This window comes from Perca fluviatilis, chromosome 3 (assembly GCF_010015445.1).
Source record: "Perca fluviatilis chromosome 3, GENO_Pfluv_1.0, whole genome shotgun sequence".
Lineage (NCBI taxonomy): Eukaryota > Metazoa > Chordata > Actinopteri > Perciformes > Percidae > Perca > Perca fluviatilis.
Window position 1 is genome coordinate 29,351,464 of NC_053114.1, and position 25,962 is coordinate 29,377,425.

The window sequence follows — 25,962 nt, forward strand, 5'->3', positions numbered from 1 at the left end:
TGTATATGTATTAGCTTTCCAGACATTTTTGGCTTCTTGCAGACATGGTCCGAGAGTGTTTGAAGAAGGTCCTACATCACAACAGAATAACCCAGCCCACACATACATCGCCCTGTCCCTTGTTCCTAATGAGCTTTATCGCATTGGTCCCGCTTGACTTGTCATGCTAACTGGCACACATATATCCATATGTTCCACATGAGCAAGCAGAGGGGACAGGCTGGGTGGCAGAGCTGCTTTCTCAGTTACATCTGAGAGTTTTGCTGCAACAGCCAGCAGCAACAGCAAGTCAGCTTAACTCCATCTCTGCTGTGCGAGTGTGCAGACTGCATTTAGTCATGAGAAGTGTTAACAGCATCCGTTCGTTCCTGTTCCTGGTGTTCAATGAGTGAAAAGTTAAAAAGCAGACTTGAACATTTGAATGGCGTATACCCGATATAGCTACCTGTGATACAGTATACAGTATATGAAGGGACAGTTCTACATATGGGAATAATAATAATAATGGGAAATTACCTTATTTGCATTCTTGCCCTGAGTTAGAGGAGGTCAATACCACTCACGTCTGTCAGTTAGCTTTGCACAAAGATTGGAAACCGCTTGCCTGGCTCGGTCTAAAAGCTCAATAATTATTAAGTTTAATCTAAAAAAAAAAAAAAAAAAAAATCCCTTTACTCTGCCTATCATATTTATGCAGTATTTAGTCTCTATCCTTGAACAGCAATACTCAAAAGAAAAACTATTACAAATCCAATAATGATGCTTTGCAGCTTAACACACAAAATACACAATACATTTTTATTTTTTATTTTTACATAGTTCATTAGAATCTGCAGTGTGAAAAAGGAGATAGGTTGACATGTTTTTTGATGATGTGGACTATTAATGCATCTGAGGTTTGGGACAACAAAACACAATGGAAAAATACAAAAAGGATAAAAAAAAAAAAATAAGTTTTGAGTGACATTAATGTGACTACCATTACAAATTCTGGCCCTAGTTTGATCTTTTCACAAGTTGCATAGTTCTATGCACCGGTCATACAAACTATCCATTAAACAATACAAAAAAATGTGGAAATACATTTGGTACATCTGATACAAAAAGATGACCCTGAAGTGATGTAACAGGAAGCAAGGAGTAACAGGAAGCAAGGAGTCATGTGAAGTTACGCATTTAAACCAATACAATCCTCAAAAAAACAACCTTAATTAAATTAGACAGCTGTAAAAAGGTAAAGCTCAAAAGTCAGCAAAGGTCTATACAAATCTAACATGGAGCACACTGATGGCCTGAAGTATGTCAATAAATACAACTCAAACTAAGTATGAAGAAAATAAATCTTTTACAGGCTACACTAAAACCAAACGGGTGCAAATACCATGCCATTAAACATCAGTTAATGAACAGTTCTTAAAAGCACTTAGCTAATCAAAAGAACAACAAATCATTAAAGTCATATGGTCAGGAAAACTGTAAATAAAGAAACATCATTTGTGAACGAAAACGATCTCTAGTTGAACACTGTATTCCTCTCAAACCTAGATCGGAGAAGAGATTTGATAAATAAATATAATCTGTTGTAGTTTCACATTAACATGGCAATCAAAAACTGTTCCTGTATCTGACAATTCACCTAAAGCTCGGCATTCAGCTTTGACAGGTTTTTAAAACTATCCACACAGATCTCTGTGGCAGTGAAGCCGACGATGCGGCAGGAAGGCACCGTCGGAAAGTAAGTCCACTGGATCTGGCTTTGCTCCTGAATGTCAGAAACAGAACCGTCGCTATAAAACCGAGATGGACCGTTAGTGTTAGTGGTAGGACCGACCCTTATCCCTCCTCGTTTGGTATCTATAGTGATGGTTTTACAATCCAACACACTATCTGTCCCAACGTAACAAGGAAAGGATGGAGCGGTGGTTCCGGTGGTGGGAGGAGGTGCAAGAGTCCGATTCTGCCTCTGAAGACAAAGATCTTCACCAACCCTCCTCACGTATGCGTCAGAAACTGCGCTGAGATCTCAGAGCTCGTCATGGTTCTTGGTGAGGTCCTCTCCGTAGTTGGTGGCCTGGCTTCCCACAAACATGTTCCAGTTTCCAAGGATCTCCTCTTTGGTCAGCATCTGGTCCTGAGGAGGGACAAGGGAATTGCCAGATAAGTAAGCCTTATTCTAACAATATGTGACAAAACAAATAAAAAACAAAAATTCTCAGGCCATAGCCACAGCAATGATAAAATTCAAGTTGTATCCGTAAAGATGCATCTGTGTAAAATTCTAGTGTAAGTTGAAAAGGGTCAACATATAAAAAGCACTTTCAAATGAATCATTATTAAGTGTGGACAAGATACACATGATGACAAGAAATGGATCTTAAACATGTTGATGCAGCTGAAACAACGCACCTTGTCCTGGTCAGACTCATACACCAGATGTCTTGCCTCAGCTTGCGCATGGTCGTAGTCTTGTGGCATAATCCAGTGGCGGATTTCGTCCTGGTCCATTTTACCATCTTTGTTCAGGTCTCGGAAGTCAGAGAACTGTTCCCTCTCGGTCTTGACCCAGTCCGGCTCCGGACCCCCGTCCTCATGAGCAAACATGTCGGCTGAAACGGCCAAGGACAATGGAATTGAAAAAGTTAAAGTTTTAAGTTAATGTTTAAATAAATAAAAAAAAAATTTAAAAACAATTTACACCTCAAATGTTATCTTTGATTCCTTCATCAGGTCAACACAAAATATCTAGAACGTAGTGGAATGCAGCTCAAAACCATAAATGAACAAATCCCAAACGGCACATATAAACACACACTTAAAAGTGGGGGTAAATCAAAGAAAAGGTAATGGATTTTGCTAATAAAACTATGCTAATAACAGCTATGATGATGATGATACCCAACTGTATTTTCCTGTCTCTGTGACAACTGGCCTGTTGTTGCCCTTTTCAGTGTAGAAGGTTTACCATTATGAATTTCCATCTTTACTATATTCTCATTTATCGGTTTTATGCTACTAATTTTTACTTGTGGTTGTATTGCATTGGATAGCACATTGCTACGCTTAATTAATTTCACCCAAATCATTTCAATTCATTACTTAAACTTACCAATATACTCATCTTCATCCACGTGTCCGTCGCCGTTCTTGTCAATGTCCTCCAGGGTTTCCTGCATTCAGAATGAGTTAATGATGTCATTAAAAAAGGGAGACACAAGGGTCAACAATAGTGGAACTTTCACTTTGAGTAATAAATGAGAAACATGTCGCCCCAGGCAGGATGAGTGAAGGTATGAGGGTCAGCTTACAGCTGGACAGGCAGACTGACATAATAATTACAGGATTCCCTGCTAATGAGAGCCAAACCCTTCACATTAAAAGATGATATACATGTTAGCAAGCATTGGCTTTTAAAGCCCTGGTAGATGGTTTTCTCTCTCACATCCTGGTTTCGACAGTGTGAATTTGACTGAATGGTTACTTAAAGGCTTGCCGTGTGAGCTGATCATTAGTTTACAACCGCACACATGTACACTAATTGCAATGCATCCGGGCATAACACGCGCAGCTACACAGATTGAAATGACTGTATGCATCCTTACCTGCAGGTGAGAGGCCCTCTGTGAAACCTGCTGAATGATTAATAGCCATGTAGCTTCTGTAATCTAATCGCTGACTAATAATAAACAAGAACATCCATCCATTTTCTTTACCCACTTAACCTGTGAAAGGTTGTGTGTAAACAAAAAAGGATATGTCCATTAAAAATATATGACCTATAGACCACGATAGACCCCTGTAAACACTAACAGCGTGACGTTCTGTACATTTCAGAAGCATCTGAGAGGCCCATCACAATCACACTAGTCTATAACTTTCAGTTCAGTCAGTAACATACTTGTCATAGTTTACTACTATGGCCAAAACTATACAAAAAGAGTATAGTCTAAATCCCATATCATTAAACAAGGAATAAGGGTGCAACAACCAATGGCGTCTAACATATTCAACCAACCAATCTGCTTAAAGTGCTGTCCAGAATTTTCCACAGGTCATACTAAAATTAACATGGCATACCAAACATACAAAACATAAGCCAGCATGACGAAGGAAATGTAATGTATTTGAAAGATGTGTTGTGTGTGACAGTGTGTTGTGATAAAGATTTTAAATTATAACATCTAGCCCTACTATAGAGTTGACCTTATTATAATGACAGCAGTCAGAAAGCCATCCTGTAAGCCTTTAGGGAAAGCAGAGGAAAATAAAAAGCAAATGGGAATTAGAGTTAAATATCAAAAGTTCAGATTAAGAATGGTATACAATGTACACACAATGTATGTACTACCACTAGCTCATGGGTATTGAGAGATGTTGGCTGGAAGAATCTATGGTTCTTCATAACACCACAGATCAAAAGGCAGACAGGTAACCAACCTACAACTATATTGGAGGCTCTGTGGCGACCTGGAGGTGAACCATACTCATGTGTCTGGAACTGCACTAAACTAAAGCCTTTCTGGGACAATATTACACAACAATAAAAGACATTATGGGATATGCCATTCCAAACAACTGTGCTGTGATACACTGTACTTACTAGGGGAAACTGAGGAGGCTATCCAAGGTTGAAAGAAACCTCTCAGTGTTTTTTCTCAGTTTACAGTGTAATGCAGTGGAGGTCTCTGGCCTCTGAAAGCAGATATCAGCAGGTAGATATGTGAAGCCGGACATTTAAACAGAGGGCTTCGTTATGTGAATGAGTTTGTAGGTGCACAGTTGACTCAGTGAGATGACTTCATGTTCCTGCCTGAACCTGCACTACAAGCTCCATTAGTGATCTGTCCGGCTAGCCTACGCTTATGTCCTTTCTAAAGCTGTAAAGTATCTCTTTTTTCCTTTTCTTTCCCCACGTAAACCATCAATTACTCATTGTTGCATGGTTGTGTGAAAGATGTGCGTTATAGAAAATGAGTTGAACCACTTTTGTGAGAAACAGGCTAAGCTTCCACCAGATTCACCACAATCAGTGAAGATGCCACTGGCTGGCAACATTCGATGTCATAAAAATGAGAGATTAATAATTAACTCTGTCAAATGGGTAGTACAACTTTTATGAACATAGCAGCATAGTGCATCACTGCTAACATTTGCCACGCAACTGTTCCATGAAGCCAAATTTATATTTAAAGATTGGGTCTTAAATGGGACAGTTGGTCTATCCCACTGGACCTGTTCCAAAAAAAAATGCAGAAAGTCAATCATTTCCCTGCCCAGTTAAAATTGCATAAGTAGTTATCCAAATGTAGCACATTCATCCAAGTGGCCCATAAGATTAAAGACACGGAATAGAAACTCAAATCTGTTCCAGTAATTAAATAATATCTCTTAGTGGACAGACAAATTGCAAAACTCTAAATTTAGGGAATTTCATTTTCTCCTACATGCAAATCTGAACTGTGCTTAGTGTACCTACAGACAGACTAGCCTTGCCCCTTTCTAATCATACTTAATTACCATGTGGTTACAGAGGGCTTACCAGAACCACAATATCCCTCATGTGTTCAAATTCCTCAGGGTGGAGGAAGGATGTAAACTCTTCTCTGTCTGCTGCAAGGTCCCCGTTCAGATCAGCTGTTTTAAACCTCCTCTCATCACGAGGGAGCATCTTCTTGAAGCTGAACTGGTCTGTTGCTTCATCAAACTCCTCCGGGTTGGCTAAAGAAGGGGAATTAAAATCAGGTTACTCTCATGTGTATAAATAGCTACTTTATTACTGTATGTAAAAAAAGAAAAGGACATAGCTGCCGAAAACACCCATACCGAGGTAGTATCCGTATGTGGCTTGCTTGTACTCATCCCACGAAATCTTGTTGTCTTTGTTCAGGTCATAATCTGTCCACACCTTTGCCACATTCTCATAAACGTAACGCTTCTGTACACGTTTTATCCAAGCCTTGAGTTCGGCTGTGGTGATGTAGCCATCAACGTTGCCGTCTATCCGATCCACTATTTTACTGTAAAGCAAGAGAATAAAGACAGGGAGCATTTGTTAGTGTTATTATATATACTTTCAACGCTCAAACAAGATGTTGAAGATCCAATATAGGCACTTTCTTATTTTCAAGGATGATTGACGAGCACAAAAGGCAAGTGTTGTGTGCTCAATACACTGAGCTACTATTCTTACCAGCAGACAGGAGAGAAAACAAATAAATATTTGGTAGTACCATTTTTACAATTAAGGGATGTGGCTTCAGCAGGCAACCCCCTTTCATTGAAGAAAGCAGTGTAGCTGGGGTGTATTCTTAGACCTGGGTTGCCACGTTGTGATGTTACAGGGGTGACAGGGTCCTCCCACTCTCATCACCACAGGAAACCGTTTTCTTTGGGAGGAAAGCCCATTTAGCCAACGTGTGTTAGGCTACATGGTGCCAACTTGACATCTAGGCAGTGGCGAAAAAACACTTTGAAGCACACAAACAGAACCACGTAGCACATGAAGTGTAGACTTTACAGTGACAGCAGCTCTATATGAACACGGTCTACTGCCGCACAACTTTACTCAAACTTCACTACTTACAAATGGTTCTTTAATGACGATGTATAATTAAGATTCCGGTTGAGCAATTAACTCTGTAGGAGTGTGTGCGAATAGTACCGGTGGCGCAATAATGCAGCGTTTTATCTAGCCTTGTAGATTTGCTGGCATGCACATCTTTCTCAGGCACTTGTGCTCATGTTGTTAAATTTTAATGTCCTTAGCCTGAAAGGTTACACGCAACAGACTCCGGCAGGAGAAAAGTGAGTGTGCGGGATTGACAAGAACAAAGGCTCAAATGAGCCTGTAACAATAACACCAAGAGACTGATATCAAAATCAGCTCATGTGTCAGAGTAAGGATGTGCTTACCTGAGCCTGTCTTTGCTCTCCTCGGGGGTGAGTTGGTCAAATGTTCTGGCCTCCTCTTTGCCAAGAAAGGCCTCATGGTCGTATTGGAAGCTTTTATTGTCTTCGTGGGCAGGCCTTCCCAGTTCTGGGTCATGAAGAACTCTCTCTTTCCTTAACGTTGGCTTACCGTGCACCACAACAGTGCACAGAAGCGCAGCATACACGAAGGAGAAGACGTCCATCAGTCAGAGATGAAGATGGAGGTTCTTAGTTGTAAACAGGCCTGTGACACTACAATTCACAATAAGCAACCGGCGGTGTAGCCACTTTCACTGCTTGTATCGACCGACACACACTAACTTTTCTTTTCCTGTCTTCAGCAACGATGTGTGCAACAATGTTGCAGCTGCGCAATAACCAAACCTGCAGAGAGGACCTGAGGCTGCAGACAGGTCCACTGAGAATACCTCCAGTCCTCACTCAAACGGTTTTAGGCAATCCTGTCCCCCTTTGAGAACTTGCGCCCTATTTCCTGAGGGAGGGATGCAACCAAACAGGGATTTTCTGCCGCCTTACGTACAGCCAATCACAGTGTCCGTTTCAGGCAGGGCCCAGCCTCCTCCGCTGCCAGGATCCCTGCCATTGGTCCGCGGGATGTCGGTAACACGAGAGGGATTCAGGGCGCCACGTTGCACGCTGACGCTCAAACTCAGCTCACTATGGAGTCAGAATGGGTCAGTCTGAAACCAGTAAGGAGGGTAAATACGAAATTGTTACAGCTCTACAACTACAACCTGCAGAGCTGCTCATGTATCATGGTCGTGTTCCCACTCGTACCAACATGCACCCGCCATTACGGCGTGGCTGTGTGTAAATGTACGAGCGTACAGGTATGTGCACGACGTATAGGGTTCACGCCCCCATTGCTTATGCACTGTCAACCGCAAATATGCAACCCTGTAGAGTATTGTCTCGGCTGTTGTTTGTAATGTAACAAACAAAGCAGGAAGTTGTTGAAGACAAACAACACTGCACTTAAAAATATTTTAGGTGGCCTGTGCACATGTTCAGACATTGTGTTTGTGTGTTTTAGAGGCACTGCAGTCTTTTTTGGACAAAATGAAGTGAATACTGAGTAGCTTACATACTTTTGTTAATGCTATACTTCAATAGTACAGCACATTGCACCATTGCACCATCTAGAGAGTGAGTAAATGTAGCTTATAATGTTTGGTTGCTGAACAAAAGCTGTATGGTTATCCCCTAGAATATATCTTTGCACATTCCTGCAGCTCTTTTATTGTAATTTTTTCTATTCTACAGGCTATTTATGTTTATTATCTATGGACCAAAACACGAAAGCAAATTGCTTGTATGTGAAAACCTACTTTAAACCAGATTCTGATTGTGATTCATCACTCCACAATCTGAGTGTGAGAATTATTTTTTATGGAGAATAATAGCTGCTAAATCATTTGAGTTTTAAGGCTTGCAAGTTAGTTGGTAGTTTGTATTTTAGTTTAGGGACTGTAGGAAATGTATTAGGAATGAGAAAGCGAGAATGAGAGGGTTATGTATTTTTTTGTTTTGCTTAAGGGATGGCAGTCTGTATTGAACACTCATTCAAGTTTGGTTTGATTTTTTTCTATTTTACTTTTCCACTGTGCTATGTGTCATAAAAATCATGGGCCTGCAGCTATTTCACTCTGAAATTGAAACCGTTACTGTTCAAATCACTTTGCCTGTAAAAGCCATTTCAGCTGTGCATAGTTAACCGGCACCATAGAGTGAGAGTGCATGAATAGCAAGAACTTTAATTTTCCGATGGTGATTAAAGTGTGTTTAGATATTTGTGTCTCCAACATGTCTGGCCATACAACTTGGGCATCATATGATTAATCATGACAGACAGTAAGACATCTAATGTATTTCATATTTGTTATTATTTGAAGTCTGGGAGGGTGGGGACAGGGGGAAATAAAATATTCTGGGTGTGATGCTTAGGTCCAGCACCAACAGAGCTAGTTCAGTTCATTCATTTAGTGGCAGTCAAAAGCATTTAGTGGGCAACTCTTTGTTAGAAAATGGCTGAAGTAGTCACCATTTTGTTATGTTTAGTTTACCATATATATACTGTTGTGAGATACTGGGAGAAGGGTACTCGTATAAGGGTATTGCAGTATTTCTAAGTAAAAAGGAGCATCCAAAGAAAATATTTGCCTAATGCTGGGGAGGGTCTCACAGTTGCTATTCTTTTTTCCTGAACTACTTTTGAGTTCCCTCACATTACGTTTTGTGTTGCATTCCCACTGATCCATAGGGACAGTTAGTTTGTTGGTCCTGTCCAGTTCTGATACACGGCCAGTTTAGGGAAACATTCAGATGCAGATACTACAGAAAGGAGAGATGATGTGACACTTTACATCATGCATTTATTGCACATTACTCTATCCTACTCCATTATACAGCCACTGGCTGTGAGCACAACTACTGCTTCTCTGCCTGGCTCTAGTGGTTGGAGCTGTGGCTGTGGATATTGTTCAGACTATGACTACATTTGTGGTTAAATCTAAGATGCTATGGATATGGCTAGCTGCAGGCCTACTGTAATTACTTTTAAGAGCTTCTATTAAAATTAGCCAAGGAAACATTGTAAAGCCACATAGGATTTAAAGCCACGGTGCTTCTATCGAATTTGACAAATGTGTTATCAATACACCACAGGATTTCAAGAATACAGTAGCTTCATTAATGCTCAGCCAGCTCAACAATGTCAATTCACTTCACACAAACAACCCCAGCATGTAGTTAGTGTTATACCCCTTAAAAACTAATGAGTCACAGCCTTAATCACACCAATGCACAGCCATGACTACAGCCACAACCAGTGACAACAACAGGAAAAGATATTTCATGGCTGTAGTCATGGCTATAGCGAAAAGAGTGTGGCACAATAAAGTCCAAGACTTATTTCCACTGTGGTCTTTGATATAAAGAAAGCACAGATTCAGGAGTCGTGACTGAGAGACATCATGGTACCAACAAACAATACAACAAATACTAAAATTAACGAAAACAATTGCTTTAAAAATGACACAACTCATAGCCAGGATGATAAGCTTTCACAATCTCTATTAAGCAATCATTTTAACCTTTTTATTTTTTGAAGTGCAAAGTTAACTTATTCCAATTCCTGGCACCATGGAGCCTAAAGGAACCTTTACATGGAAAGTATTACAATGAGTTCTACACAGTGAGATTTAAAATTTGGTAAAAAAAAACACTGGTATCGGATCATACTCAGGGTATACTGGTAGATACCCTGAGTTAGGGTATTGGGAGAGAAAAAGTTCTATCGGTGCACCCTGGTATTAAACCTAGACAAGCACGCGGCAGCAACACTCTCTAGTCTGTAGTACGCCTGTCACTGTGATATTGTGGAGGTGTCCCGGTTTTGTTAACTTGCGACAATGTTTTGAGAAAGACGCAGAAATAGTTTGCATGGGAAGAGGGTGCAATCATATTTACATGAAGATGACTAGAAGAATCACATTACTCAGAAGCATCTCAACATGCTGTAATATGGAAGAGCAGACTCTGTACCCTGGAAACAACTTGCTGACACTGCCGTGCCTAATCCTCCTTCGTGGGCAGGAGACACATGTACTTTGCCATTCATCAGTAGCATAATAAGCCAGCACATGGCACTTAGCTGTTTAGCATAAATAGTACACCCCAATTTATGATTATAAAGGGGCCCTGGGGCTAACTAGCCTCTTTATTCAATTAATGAATAGTTAAAATATTTAAATTAGTCCTGCCTGGTCAGTTTGAATCAGTGTGTTGTGCAGACATGAAGAAATACAAATGTGTTTTTCCCAGTGAGATACATCTCTAAAATTTACTAAAAATGTATAAATCAACAGAAACTTTATAAAGTCTGGGCTATATTAAAAATAAAAAAATACTTATTGATATTAGACTAACAAGCTTGATCTACAAGAAGAAATTATATTTTTTGTAAACAATATTATAGATGTTTCAACTTTAGCCATGCGGCCTAACTATATATTAACTATATACAGTATATTAAAATGTATACCATTTTATCGGCGTGGTCCCCGGTTAACAGTGGATGCTTTTGAGGCATAGCCAATGTGTTAAAGGTTATCGGGAAGTTGGAATTAATCTCAAACAATAGTAGCATGGTTGAACAACTGCAGGCATTAACATGTTGGAGAGAGAAAGTAGATGGGAAGAGTGGCTTTCAACATGAATATTTCACTAAGGAATAGAAAAGGGAGGGGGTTGCAGCTACAGGGGTGTTCAGTTAACCATGAGATTACACACACTGCAGAAGGCATTTGGTTAATGTAATTAAGAAAACCCTATGGTGGGAGACACAGAGCATTAGTGTCCGGGATATACAGTTCTGTTGTGGCCTTTCTGCCCCACGCTTACAGCTACAGACTATTTATCTGATTGACAATTTTTTTTTTTTGGTGGAGCAAAAGCTTTGTAGTTTGTTTATGCGTGAAAGATTAATCAGAACATGTGCATATTTAAGTGCTTATGAATAACAGATCTTACACTAATTTATGGAAGTGAATGTGACTTTTTTTATTTATTTTTTTACATTACATATTGGTGGTAGTACACGAAGTACTTACCTGGAAGGAAATGCGTCTTGTTTTGAAGATAATTGTTTGATTTTTCAGCAATGTTTTATTCAATATTAGTAGAAAAATAAGCAGTCTCTTCTTGAAGCTTGTTGAACAGATGTACCCCAGTTTTTAGTGAAGATAAAGCCAGAATCGCATAGATGTTGCTACGGTAATTTCTCAGCTTTTTGCTGTCAAAGCTTAGTTTGTTGCTCAGGCATCTGACCAAATTGAGGTAAAGTTAAGAGTGCTTTGCTCTGTGCTGTCAGTCAGCTGCAACTCAGGCCAAGTTCATCACTTAAAGCTGCCCAATTGCAGCTTTAAACCAGAGATCAGAGTGGAAAACAATTCAAACTTATAACACGATGATGATTTTAATGTTATACCCATGTTATACCCAGAAAAGTCCCGTTTGTTATATAATATTTGAATTTAAGCAAATCAGTTAGTTGAAAAAATGAATTGGCACCTATATTTTGATAATAGATTCATTGTTTTAGTCATAGTTCAAGCAAAAATGACAAACATTTCTCTTCTCAAATGTAAGGATTTAATGATTTTTGATAGTTGAATGAATATCTATGGCTTTTGGGCTGTAGTTGCAGCCCTAGTTTAAAAAAGGGAAACCTGTATAAAATGTGCCCAAAATGTATCTTGGATGCTTCAATAAAGGTGCTAGCTAACATTTTCCTTACGTTGTTCAATAAAAGAGTCAAAAAAGACTCACTGGCTCACCAAAAAACAATGAATCTTATTATAACCATGTGCTCATTTATCTAGAGCAGGCCTACCTGCTGTACATCATCCATGTAGGAGAGAGAATTTGGCACATTTATTGTTGTGACCTTTGAAACTACAATGTCATTATTTCTTAATTTACTTCTCTGCTTTATTTTCGTCAGGCACCGTAATTCCACCAAAGTTCCTCCCATTTATTGTTTACAAATTGTTTGGGGTTGCAGTGTGTTCTTGGGATTTCCCTGTGCTTTTCTTAATGAATATGAGTTTTGTGTCACGTTCACTACAACAGTTTTTAGTCAGGTTTCAGGTTGGTGGAAGAGTTGAAGTAGAATATTGATTTGACTGAACAATAACCAGAATATAGAGTCCCTCATCACACAATTACTCTCTACAATTTCCCTCTCCCTTGTGAATTTTCATAGTTATAATAACTCACCGCCCCTACTATTCTGGATAGATTAATAAACTTCCCATTGCTGCCACATAGGAGAAAAGAAACCTTTGCTCTGTTTAATGACAACTGTAAAGTGGAGGCAATCATGGGATGCCTCCCATGACATTTCCCCGTTCCTGTCCGCTCCACTTATCTTAGACAAATGGCCGTGCCAGGCCACTATCGAGATGAAGCGTTTTCCCCGAGTCATTACGTCTGTCACTGGGGCCATTTCCATATTGAAAAATCTGAAACAATAAACGACGCCTGAGCCTTTAATAACTGTGAAGGAATCATATTTGGAAAATTGCATTGAAGCAATAACCTTTTCTCCCTGTAATTAGATGACAGAGAGGTCCTGGTTTTAATTAAGTCAGCAATTTATAGTCGCACAGCCATACCTCAGCGTGCTGATTAGTATAGGAGGGATCACAGAACAGCGTTGCCTCAATTTGAACAGATTTGATCTAGTAATTACTGTGTTATATGGCAAAGGCCGCAGCAAGTCTCAGACTCAAGACACTCTTGATGCAGTGCTCCGTGAAGCATGGCCCTTCCCATCGTTACTCGAGCTGCAAATATGTGGCGAGCAAGTGTCTGTCTGAATAGGTCTTCAAAGGGGGTCATCAACAGAGGACATAATGTTTGAGGAGGCATATTAAGTGTGTGTGTGTGTGTGTGTGTGTGTGTGTGTGTGTGTGTGTGTGAGAGAGAGAGAGAGAGAGAGTGTGAGAGAGAGAGAGAGTGTGAGAGAGAGAGAGTGTGAGAGAGAGAGTGTGTGAGAGGGGATTTGTTTTGGTGCAGCATCATTTTATGCTGCATCTTAATTGATCCCATTGGTCACTGTTAAACGTTAACATTTGCAGGAAGGGGGCAGAACAGTTGCTGTTTTAGTGCTGTGTTAATAAACATGGCAATTTACTGTCAATTTATGTCCTGACAGGTCGTAATGGAGGCCATGAAAAGAAGATTAGCTGGAGCTGTTACAGCAGACCGTCTGGGGACCGCCATCATGAGACTGTGGGGACCAGCGCTTGTTGTGTGAGCTGGCACCCCTCTGGCTTTCTGTAGCTGTCCACATGATTGACATTAATGGTCTAGTTTTCAGAAAGAATGGTAAATTTGTGTTCTCTCTTTTGAGAATATGACATTCATCACTTTATACAGACATGCACCTATAGGCGATCAGAACAATAGCACATGGCAGCCCCCTTGACACATCATTAGTGACATCAAACAGATGCTTGTGATCTGTGCCGCTAATTTCATTAGCTTCTCCAGCTAACCACAACATTGTGGTAAAGGCCTGTGTTGCAACTAAGGAAGAGGTGCAAAAACTTGAGAGGTTTTTGGTTTCCTTGTTTGATATATGGTGCTCATTTGCCTTTCTTCTCTACTATATACGTATGTTAATTTGTGTGTCTTACAGCATCTGAAATTAGCTACACCGTCATCCTTCATGGGGAGTAAGGTATACAATATCATGTCCTGCAAAAAACTCAATGATTTGACAATACTGTGACACATTATAAGGGGTAGGATGTCTTTAAAATTGAACAGGAAGTGCACACACCTGGTAGAGATCAGAAGAACAATGCGTGTAGGCTCCTCATGTAGACTACTCCCAATCTAAGCAATTTGAATCCCAGTTGCCTAATGGGAGAATGGGGTTAATTATTCCCAGAGGACATCTTAGATTGAGGAGAGGGGCTCCTCAGCCCCCTAGATCTTCCCCCCATAAAGGTCATACTTCACAATAAGACAATGCATGTGTTGCCCCTCTGACTACTTCTCATCCTCTCCCTCAAAACATCTAATTTGATCGCCTTCCTTCAATCAGCATAACTATATCGCCTGAGAACAAACCCTGGAACACACTGGGACATCAAATAAACTAATACTAAATGCCGTCCCCATGCTTTGAATCATTCATAGATCTGTGACAAAGTGGCCTTAGAGGCGATAGAGTCTGGTGCTAAGTGTCTGCCACTGGCTAAACATCATTTGTGTGCTGACGTGAGATACTAAAGATTGTCTCCAGGCCTTGGCTGTTTTGACTGTGGGCTGTGATTTATTGGTCATCGTTTGGGTGACATTTTCCTCTGGTCCAACATTCTAGTTAGTTGGCGTTACGATACTTTCTTTACACCTTCTCTGCACTGTGGCATATTTGAGGGAAACTGTGCTCAAGTGTGCGCATGTGCCACAGATGCCATTTCCAGCCTTTGTGCTGTCGCTGCAGGGTTGTTCTGTGACAGAGGACACTCGGTAGCTAAGTGTAGCGACAAAGACGTTATTGCTATCTGATGTTAAAAAGGTTTGTCTCCATAGGCTAATGACCCTAATACTTCTCAAAGCACTGAATCTAGAGATCAATGCAAAATTGCCGTTATAATTAAAACACTGAAACAACAATCCAAAAACTAAATATCAATACTTTGTCTGTACTACATCTTCTTCCTCACTGTAGGTTATCCTGCAAACTGGTACACCTGCAAATTCTTTCTCTGTATCGTCTGACTTGATTCGCCACTCCTCCATCCAGCAGATAGGATGGTGGTGGAGTGGTTTTGGCTGCAGAAAGAGTGTCTCCCCTGGGCAGCAGAGCAGCTCCTGTCCCCTCCTCTCCCTGCAGCTGGAGCTACCAGAGCCAGATGCTACGTAGCTCCACCACCCTCTGTCCCCCCTTTCTCTCTTCCAGGAGGATGGTGCCCAGAGAGGAGGATGACAAACATCTCTGCCTCCTCTTACTGACGGATTTGGACGACCTGACTCCAGCCCTGCACTGTTCCAACCGCCAGCACAAGATGTTGACTTAATGGAAGGGGGTTGGCTGTGGATTGGCCCATATGTGTTTGTATTGGGAAAATATGGCAGGGTGGTGTGTCTGTGTATTCAATAGGATTGTGTGTGTTGTGTGTTGTGTGTGTGTGTGTTCACCTAGCCCAGACTGCCTACATCCATCATGCCATGGTGCTCTGGCAGAGAGTGGGACTCAGACAGCTTCACTAACACACGGTCAGTTAAATTGCCTGTTAAATTGTCCTGGTCTGCAGCTATCTTAGGTGTAGATAAAAACACTGCACTTAAAGCCTGCACTTAAAGGCAGAAATTGTCAAGTAAATGCCAACCTCCTTCCATGCATAGAGAGAAAAAGAGAGGGACAGAGGGAGAGAGGGAGAGACAGAGATCCTCTAAGGGAAACACATTTCCATTACAAGACAAAATTCTGCGACACACACACACACTGTGTCTATTGTAGATGCCACAACTGTTAGCCTACTTAAGAGTTATTTCTCAACCTAAAATATCAACAATAATCTTTATATTTTCATTGAATTATGCTGTTTATACTCAGATATTATGACCTATGTATATTATAGTATATATTCCAAAAACAAACACTTCTTTTTTTACTTTGGAAGATTCAAAAAATTGTCCAAGAAGCCAATATATGTTGTCCATATGAGATCCAGGCTCACCTGATCAATAGGCTAAATTATGCATGAGCAGCAAAACTGTAATACCTCTTCATCAACCTTCACTGTGCTCCCTTAATGATTATATCACAGTCTCAATCCAATACGTTTGACATTTCTCTCCATGCAACCAGATGGAAAATTAAGCCTCATTCTTTTAACATTACTGGGGTATTATGAATAATTGCCTAAATCCTACTTGTGCACCTGGAGCAGAAAGCTTTAGGGAATTGCTCTCCTGTAACCAGTGATGTAGTGCTAAAAAAAGGGTGGGTTAGTTAAAGCCTCTGGTCAGTGTTTGTCATAAAGACAACTGCTAAAAATACAAAGGAAAAGCAGTTATACTTCATTTCACATGAATTTAGATTTTGATGATTTGTTACATTTATACAATTGGTAAAATCTAGAGAGGAAAACTTTCTTAAACTCTACACTACATTAACTGACTAAAACTCAGCAGTCTGTTAGTTAAAAAATCACACTTAATGCTCTGAAATGTTTACTAGGTTTTGCTTTGGTTCTGGATTTGGCCCAAACGTCAAAATGGTAACCTTTGTGTGTATTCAAATGGATTTTAAAAGACTAATACGGATTCATTATTTATACTAGCTTTATATTAATGCTATCTAAAATTACTTTATTATTTAATGGATCTTGAAAATTGGGATTCATATAATTAGCCATCGGGTGAAAACCTGACCCCAACATTTAAATAGTCTATTGACACACATGGGTCTGTTTTTTTCTATTATACTCAAAATAATCATGTTAGATCCATAAATACTTACTGTAAATAGAAAAACTATTTTTGTTCTTTAAACATCTCTATATTATCTAAGTAGATGTGTCTGATGCATGTTCTACAATATTTAAGACATTTCTAGCAGTATTAGAACCTTGATAAGTAGATGGATGGACGTAGTCTGCCAACATAAACTCAGTAATATAGAGGTCATCTCTATTGACACACCAGGGAACTACATACATACATTAACTGCATCAATGAACAATGTGTGACAATGACTTTAAAAACATCAATATTTGTCAGCAGCCATTAAGATGTTGATGTTTGCATCAACCCATGGAAATATTTTTATTTAACAGCTCCAATGTGTAACAAAGAGAGAACCTAATGTATAATTAAATCAGTTGTGATAGTACTTATAAAGTTACATTTGTTCTCACACCTTGTATATTAATGATTTATGATGTGAAAAGCACATATTTGATAAGATATTCATTTTTTTGGGATTAACATAGATAGATGAATGAATCGATTAAGATTGATTGATTAAGATTAGCAATACAACTATATTCTCAGAATCTGTGCGCCCCCCTGAACCTCATTCACGTGATGCCAAACGTACATAAACACAACTTACAAGTTATCAAAACAGTTTTCATTTCGTTCTATAATGTAATTGATGCCCGAACTCCGAGGTATTGGACTCAAAAGGTGAAAGTAGTCATTCAGTAAACCAGTTCACCTGAATACAAACAATGCCACGTCACCCTTTTGTTCAGCAGAGCGCAAATGAACCCAGCAGCATATTTAACTGCGATATTTAACTGCACAAACCATCAGTCAGTTTTGTGTGTGGGTCTCTAGTTGGGCGCTAGGGGGCAGAAAAGCCCCACAAGTGGCGATGATGGAGAGCACAGTGTGGCAGAGAACTGCTGCAACACACAGGCCAAGTTTTCTCCTATCCGTTATCATCTGAAGAGGTTTTTTTGTAAGATTTGGTTTTTGGTTCGCATAAAGAGCTTTAGATATACTTGATTCGAACTTGTTTTTATTGTTTTTATTGTTAATAATTACTTGTTAACTGTAGGTTAAGCATGGCCCGCCGATTAAGTAAAAGATATATACCTATATGTGTGATTTAAGTGAATTCTTGCATATTAGTACAATTACTTACATTGCAGTCCTTTTAAAAAATAGGGATATCCTAAAACATCACATTATAACCAGGAATTCTGTTACTGTAAGTCAATGTTATATCACTAGTTAACAATCATATCTGTACATAGTAGTCAAATGTTTGTTTACTTTGTTCAGCTTTGCTGTCCTTGTTTTTACCGTATGTCGATTTCGGTGTATTTTGAGAGCAACAAAAAGCCCCCTGTTTGTGTTTACACTAACTTGGCCATTAAAACGGATTCTTATTCTGATTATAGTGGCACATAGCAATATAAGGACTATTTTTTTTCTTGAGTAGCTGATGTTATTGCATGCGTCAATTGCATGAGTCTTCCCATTGGAGTGCTTTTACTTTGGGTCCACCTGACACTATTATCCCCTCCTCCGTCGTTTATATGGCTATCTGTCTCCGAAGTCTGAATCTTGAGTCTTTTTCAGGTCTGCCTTTTGTTAAGGGAGATGTGACGAGGTCGTGAAGCCAAAGTTCAACTTTCTTGTAGGCCCTCTCCAGTGGTGGCTGAGCAGGCAGGGGACATTGCGGGGGATTTTGGCTAAACGTCCCTCCATCTGCTGGCCCATCTGAAGAGTGGCAAATCTTTAACTTACACAATGCAACTTATGAAGCTTGTGTGTGTGTGTGTGTGTGTGTGTGTGTGTGTGTGTGTGTGTGTGTGTGTGTGTGTGTGTGTGTGTGTGTGTGTGTGTGTGTGTGTGTGTGTGTGTGTGTGTGTGTGTGTGTGTGTGTGTGTGTGTGTGTGTGTGTGTGTGTGTGTGTGTGTGTGTGTGTGTGTGTTGGAGAAAGCGCGCATAGGAGAGAGATGCGATGAGTGGAGACTGATTGAATATTCATAACCACACTTGACACAGTTTTATTATATTTTAGTATAACGTGGTCTGCGTGATTAATACCAGGTGCACTTTTACGCACGCCACGTCCACAATAATCCCATAAATCCCAATGGTTGCAGGTTTGGATTAGCAATTAGGATAATTTTATGCATTATTATTATTATTATTATTATTATTATTATTATTATTATTATTATGGTATCTATACTGAACCCTGTCTTTACCTTGGATCATGCATGTGCGATCAATTTATTATATCACTATAACTTTTGTTCATGAGGCGATTTCTCTCATTTGAAATCGAATGTAATTCCTTATTTGTCCTGGGCGCGCGGGTTGAGAATCATAACCTCAGATAAATGTATTACTATAAAAGCAAATATATTAATTTCAAATCCAAACGCGACTCCTTAAAGTGGAATATGTAATGTGTTATACCAACTTTTACACGCGCGTTCAACTGCACACGTGTGATTGATAATGATGACTATGTCCAACCACCGTGCTGTTTGGACCCTCAGATGACGGGCTATAGTGCGCAGGCATCAAACTAATGCAGGGTGACCGGGGGCTCTCTCTTGCTACTAAACCTCAGAGCTGTCTTCAAATCATTACATGTCAAAGAAATATGAAAACAAACACACAGACTCTCCTCAGTAAATGGAATAGAGTTTACTCCCCTTTTCTGACATAAATATATATTTGATAGTAAACCTGGTGCAAGTTACATGAAAAACTGTTTTCATGTTTATTATTCGCACTGTGAAGCGTCATGGTGATCAGCAACCGCCAATCATAGTTTAACCATAACTATTTATTGAATATTACATATATGCATAAACGACTAAGCGCGTCTTGGTTTGTGAGCTTCCCTTGCACCAAAGCAGGAGGAGGGTTGCATCTGTTAGGGTCCAATGTTAGTCTTAATTACTGGCCTTCATGTTCTCCACGGCCCTCAACCGTCTTTAATTAAAACCTTGATTAGGGGGGAGGAGGTCTCGGGCAAGACTATTACCAGATGGGTTTCCAGCAATAATAATAAAGACTTTATCCGCTGCCGCTGCTGCTGCCTGTGTGCCATAAAGCGCAGAGCTCGCTGCCCGTCCATATCAAAGCACAGCGAGCAGAAAGAGGCTGTTAATTACGCCGGTAATTACTTGTCTAATTACGGTTCGTTTGTGATTAGATTTAGAAACGTTTCGTGGTCTATACAGAGGCTTTCTGTTGCCAGTACTCAGGCTTAACACTGTATAGGCTGAAATGTAGTGTGTATCCACAGCGGGGTGCTGCTGAATAACGGGCCTATATGAGATGGAGTGAATAAGATCAATAGTGAAGCACTGACCCGAAAGTTATCTTTATTTTTCTCACAGAAATACTCAATAATCTATATGCTCAAATTGCCACCAGAGTAAGTCACAAACATATTCGCTTTCCTTTCTCGCCTTTTTGTCTGCATTATAGTTGGCACTTTTTTTTTCTTTATTTTTTTACAACCCTTCCCTTCAGAGTTTGGCAGCCTTTAGTGAGCTTTCTTAAAAGCAGTGAGGAGGCCATCTGAAATGTCACATTTTAACGACGAGCTTTTTCAGCACCTTTGAGAGCCTCTGGATCCCCATCAGTGTTAAAAGAACATTTGCGGTGAAAAAAAAAAGCCAAATCAATAATGCATCTTGACATATACCGCAGAATTGCATATTAACAATTTAAGATTCGCCACATTATGAATATATCTTGCCAATGGTCTGAAAGTCATTATCAGTGCGTAGCCTCGCCGCCGCTTTTATATTCAAGACAGACAAACTTGCAAATAACAATCAGTTCAATTATCCTCAAAATATTTACTCCAGGATAGGATTTGTCATCCAGACCAACGTGCCCAGAGAAGGAGGGAGGGGACGAGAAGTGATTTTTTGCTGCACTGTGCGTCCATTTTCCAGACGGTTTGTCGTCGTTATTGCCTGATTTAGTGTGTGTTGTTTTACTCAGCCCATTTATCTGTGTGAGTTCACGTACAGCGTTGTGCCGCAGCATCCATTTATAGCTACATATCACACAGATCTACGTTGAGTTCGTCACATTTGGTGTTTTATGTTCTGCTCCTCTCTTGCATTTATAGACTTGTTTGTAGAAGGTCCCACTGGCCATCACATGCGCATTTATTCGGACATTTGAAATTTTTTTTCTTTTTACAGTTTTACGCACATAAATAGTCTCTATCCATCTAAATTGTGTGTAGCTGGGTGCTCCACTATGTGACCATGTGTGCAACGTTGCCGACAGTATAATTACCTCTCCTCCTCGGATCCTCTCGCTGCTCCTCCTGCAGCAGGTGCTCTGGCCTCTCCGACCCTGCACAGAAAAGTGCCAGAGGCCAGGTGATGGCATTATTGAAATGATGTCTATTTTTACGCGCACACCCCGCCCCCTTCATCAGCAGAGAAAAGAGGCAGGATCCGAATAAGATCTTTACAAATGCCATCCCATCACCTGTCACTCACCATGCTTGTTGAATCGTCGGGAGGTGAGCCTCTATGCAACAAAAAAAAAGTAATGAGTTGTTACCATCATCTAGTGGAGGAGAGATCCGGGAAAGTCTTTTTAAGATGACATTAGATAGGCTATAATTAAAATGTTTGATAGTGAGTCAAATATTTCAGTGTAAAGAATGCTGTGGGGAAACCACTCTAAAGCTTTTACTGCATTGGTGTTTTGCAGGATGATGTTCAGGTCATGTGTTGCCCACTTGACCCTTGATGACACGTTATTCTTGTCAGTCAAATGTCTTAATGTGTCATAATTTGGTCCTTAGTTTCCCCCAGCTCATTTGAACGCAACGTTTGCTATGTTTATTTATGTATCTTAGAAAAGACAGATTACACAGAAAGCATATTTCTGAGTACAGACACCTGAGAGTAAGAGCAGATCATCGTGGTCCTCATACGATGGATAGTTGTTTATAATAGAAGATTATTAAATAAATGAACAAATAGATATGATCATATAAAAAATAAACTGGTAGGAAGTCTCCAATGCAGCCAAGAGCACCGCCAAAGTGTCTCTTTAAAGCAGCAAGGGTTAGAGCCCAGCACCAGCCCTGCCCTGGGGATTATGTATCATGACCATAACTACCATACCGTGTGTTGGCTATATCGCACACCATGAATTACACAGGAGAATGCACAACCTCCAAGCTCAACGTTATTCACAAAAATCAGTGAGATAACAGCCCTCACACAAGTGATGGCAAGACAATAGGCTGCGACAGCCAGGTGACAAGAGTTACATTTCATACTAACATTTACACGTGAAAAATAAAAAAGGTAAATAAATGTCCTGCACACATGTCGGAGCAAGAAATTACAGTTGTTTTATTTCTGGGTAGAAAACACAAAGACTTATGTTAAATAAGTAAAATGTAATGTAAAAACGGCTTATTTCATATTTTGGTACTTTCCTCAAAATGAAAATATAGCCTACTTGAGAAAGTAATCATTACATAACCTAAGTCACCATCAATAAACAGCTGTTCATTCCAATATATGATCTATTCACCAATTAGCAGGTGATATGCTAAAACATTCTGTCCACATGTGAAGTCAGTTTTGCTTTAATTATTTGTCAATCAACTTCGGTCAGTTGCTCGTGAAAGTTACAACACAAAGTCCAAGTTCGAGATGGTCTGTTAACTACAAATCATAGGTGTTATATAGACACAGTCCTCTCTGGTGGGGCTGAATCCAGGCCAACACCCTTTAGCTGATGCGTAATTTACCTCGCCGTGCGTAATTAACTGCGTCGCCGCCAGACCCCGGTATGTGTAACACTTTATTTTGAACGGTGCAATACGTTTCCATTAAACGTTATTAAAGCGCAGGGAGTGACGAGCTCTCATTTGTCTTGTCAGGACATCTGACAACCTCGTTAGCTCCCATTTTCCCCTGTCAGCTCACAGCGCGACACGGACACTGACTTCAGCCACTCCTGGCAAGCGAGTGATAAATGTGCCTACTCAGCCCTGCGCAAAACAGCAGCATTATTGTTGCCAGCACGAAGCATCAGAATCAATCACAGGCAAGTCTGCGTTGCAGGTGTCAGTCTTACGTTTTTTTCTTTTTAGATCCAGCCCACTGTCAATCTTTAATCTAATTTAAAGGGTCATAGATTTGGGGCATAATATCCCCTCGTTTGGACTGTCTCTCTTCAGTCTGACTCAGAGGACTGACCATGTGCATCACCGCCGACGCAGCCCGCATTTAGCGCTGCACACAGGCCTCACTAGCAGATTAGAGGTGTCGCAAATAGAATTGGTATGAATATTTGTGAGCAAATGGAGGATCTTGTTATTTTGCACTAAAGAAAGGGGGGGAGAACACTTAATGGCATGGGATCTTTCCGCTCGCTGCACTTTCAGATGCAATTGTAGATCGAAGTCAGACTTGTCACGTTGAGCCAAAGTGAATTCCTAACATCCAGGACGTGCCTGTCTACTCCGGACAAATTGCATCCAATCACCCCGGGGGAATTCGGCTAATGTCTCGATCCAGGGCCGGGGAGCATGGAGAGAAAACAAATCAAACTCTGCACACAGAGCGTGTAGGGCCTATTAAAACATTTCACACAGGGGGACAGAGAGAGAGACGAGGAGTCTGTGTGTCTGTGCATGTGTGCGCCCGTTTAGTGTGGGGGTTATTAGGCTATATTATCTTTGGACACTGTATCTTAAATTTAAAACATGACCAATCTAAACATCTCTGCACAATACATTACAGCTGTTTGAGTAGCAGTCAGCAGGAACAGGCCTGGCGATTTTAGCCACTGCATGCCAGATCAGGCTCCATTTTGACTAACTTTGACCTTTCTTTACAATTTTAACACTATCAGGTTCGTTTTGAGGCGAAAAAACTCAAAATGCAATTAAAAGCCCATTACTTTATGCATATTTTACAAAGTTTCAATCACATGTAGGGCCTATTTTACAGCCAGTTTAAAGTTGAAGTTCAGATAAAACTTACCTCCTCGTCTCCATTGCAATTAATCCTAATTAAGATGGATGAAATGCCCCCTTTGAACGCAGCATCAACTCTGCGTGCACCCTCTGCTTTCTGGTAACGTGCTCGGTCCCCTGGACATTTTTCTCTGTCTGCTACAGCGGCAGTAAACAATAAGCTCATGAGGCGTAGGCTATGGCAGCATAATGTTCTGCATGGTTAGAGAGGGGAGGTCGATCATTACACAATTTGTTTCAAATTTGATCAGTCAGAGCGAGCAAGAGATTGACATATCCCTGGAAAGCTCGCACAGAGATCCTTTAAGTTAAAGATATTCCCCATAAGTTTTATTCACGTGTCTATGCAGGCCTGTCCACATCAACATTTAGGTGGGAATAATGTCTGATATTTAACTTGTATTAAATGTATGTGGTTGCTAAATATGCATGGCAGTGAAGATTGGGATCACATGAAAATATAGGCAGATCTTTCTTTATCATTAGTATTAAGAGTTGCGAAACAGTTTCCATATTTAACTAAATCAGAAAAACTCTGCGTGCGTGCGTGCGTGCGTGCGTGCGTGTGTGTGTGTGTGTGTGTGTAGGAGGAGGAGGGAGGGAGAGAGAGAGGTGGCGTTCTGCAGCAGCGTGGTGACGGCAGAGGGAAAACCGGCTGGACAGATTTGCGTTTACGCCTGATCTGCTTCTGGAGAGCGGGGCTGTGTGGGAAGGGAAAGGGAGCACCTGGCTCGACCGCTGTATCCCATCTCTTTTTATTGACAGTCTGATAAGCAGGGACCAAGCCGTGCGGTTTCCAGCGCGGATGTCGAGCACCCTGCTGCGTTGCACAGTATCAAGACCTCTTAATGGCTGTCCCTCCAAATAATGACCCAAACACAGCCAGTCCTGACTGGCCCGTACCTGCGCTGCCCCGGTCTCTTCCTGAGAGACAGGCGGCGGCGTGGTTGCCCATTTACTCACCGCCTTGTTCAAATTGACACAAACATCAGAGGTTGTGAAATAGGTTTCGAGGCTTTTAGACCGCCTTAGTAAAAGGGAAGCTAAGCCCCATTAGGACAACTTTATAGGGCTGTAGAAAAACGCTTTAAGTTGTCTCCAACATAATGTATGTTTACGATTACAATTTTAAATGCTTAAAACAAAACTGTACTAGGATAATACCAGAGCTTTGGAGATGTGTCTAGGCCTACTGTACTGCCCAAATACATCACGAGGAACAGCGAAAGGCATTTGTATAGGTCTATTGGTTGAAACTTGCCTGCACCTGTGCTGTCCACACCTGTTGCACACTGAGCATGCCCAGATTAAAAAAAACAAAAAAACCCCACAACTATTAACTTGCTCATGTCTTATTACCATTATAGTCAGTAGCAGCTATTAAGTCACACTGACTAAAACAATTGTGGTGATGGTTAAGTTTTCATACATGTAAAGTTATATTAAATATCTCGCAAAAACTCCATGTAAAGCTTTAAAATAAAAAAAAAAATAAAAGCCTACCAGTCAATGCATACAAGCCATGTTGCATGTTGTTGGCATAGCATGAAACATGTATTTTACTAATGTATTTTCAGCTTCAGGATAAGATCACGAACCTCTCTCCATGTATGACTTGTTTTCCTAAAATCACTGGACACCTTGTTTGTTTGTTTTTTGCGAAACCGTCCTTTAATCTGGCACAACAGGGGGACAGTGTGGAATAAAAAAAAAAATAAAAAAGTAAAATAAACTTAAATCAAAAGATGAACCAGGACGTTCCCCAGCAGAGTGATATGTTAGCTGTCAGTCCCGGCGCACAGCACACACTGGGACAGTAAACAGGCCGGTGTGCTCCACATGTAGCCTATATGCTACCTTCTGCACTTCCCCATTCTGTGCTCTAGTGTCCTGTCCAAGTTATGACGTCGACCCGTCGCTCTAGCCAATCACTGCCAACTTGAGGCGGATGCTGAAGGGAAAGTTGCTGGTAAGAGCTGCAG

General features: G+C 40.5%; 1 protein-coding gene and 1 long non-coding RNA gene across 3 annotated transcripts; one reads left to right on the forward strand and one right to left on the reverse strand.

Moving 5' to 3' along the window:
• Positions 1-784: 784 nt before the first annotated feature.
• Positions 785-24,137, reverse strand: rcn1 (reticulocalbin 1, EF-hand calcium binding domain). 2 transcript variants are annotated; one of them, XM_039794529.1, is made up of 7 exons: positions 23,988-24,137; positions 21,265-21,324; positions 5,821-6,014; positions 5,537-5,715; positions 3,107-3,167; positions 2,407-2,606; positions 785-2,131 (listed from the first exon to the last, which is right to left on the reverse strand). In XM_039794529.1, exons 1-7 carry the CDS (start codon positions 23,999-24,001, stop codon positions 2,024-2,026), a joined length of 816 nt encoding a protein of 271 aa, XP_039650463.1. In that variant the 5' UTR covers positions 24,002-24,137; the 3' UTR covers positions 785-2,023. The 2 variants fall into 2 exon arrangements, with proteins under 2 accessions (XP_039650463.1, XP_039650462.1); XM_039794528.1 differs by lacking the exons at positions 21,265-21,324; positions 23,988-24,137 and adding an exon at positions 6,910-7,482 and having other exon boundaries at positions 787-2,131.
• Positions 7,596-17,325, forward strand: LOC120555647. The gene is made up of 3 exons (XR_005638740.1): positions 7,596-7,778; positions 13,667-13,839; positions 15,194-17,325. It is a non-coding gene; the product is annotated as an uncharacterized LOC120555647 (long non-coding RNA).
• Positions 24,138-25,962: the final 1,825 nt, after the last annotated feature.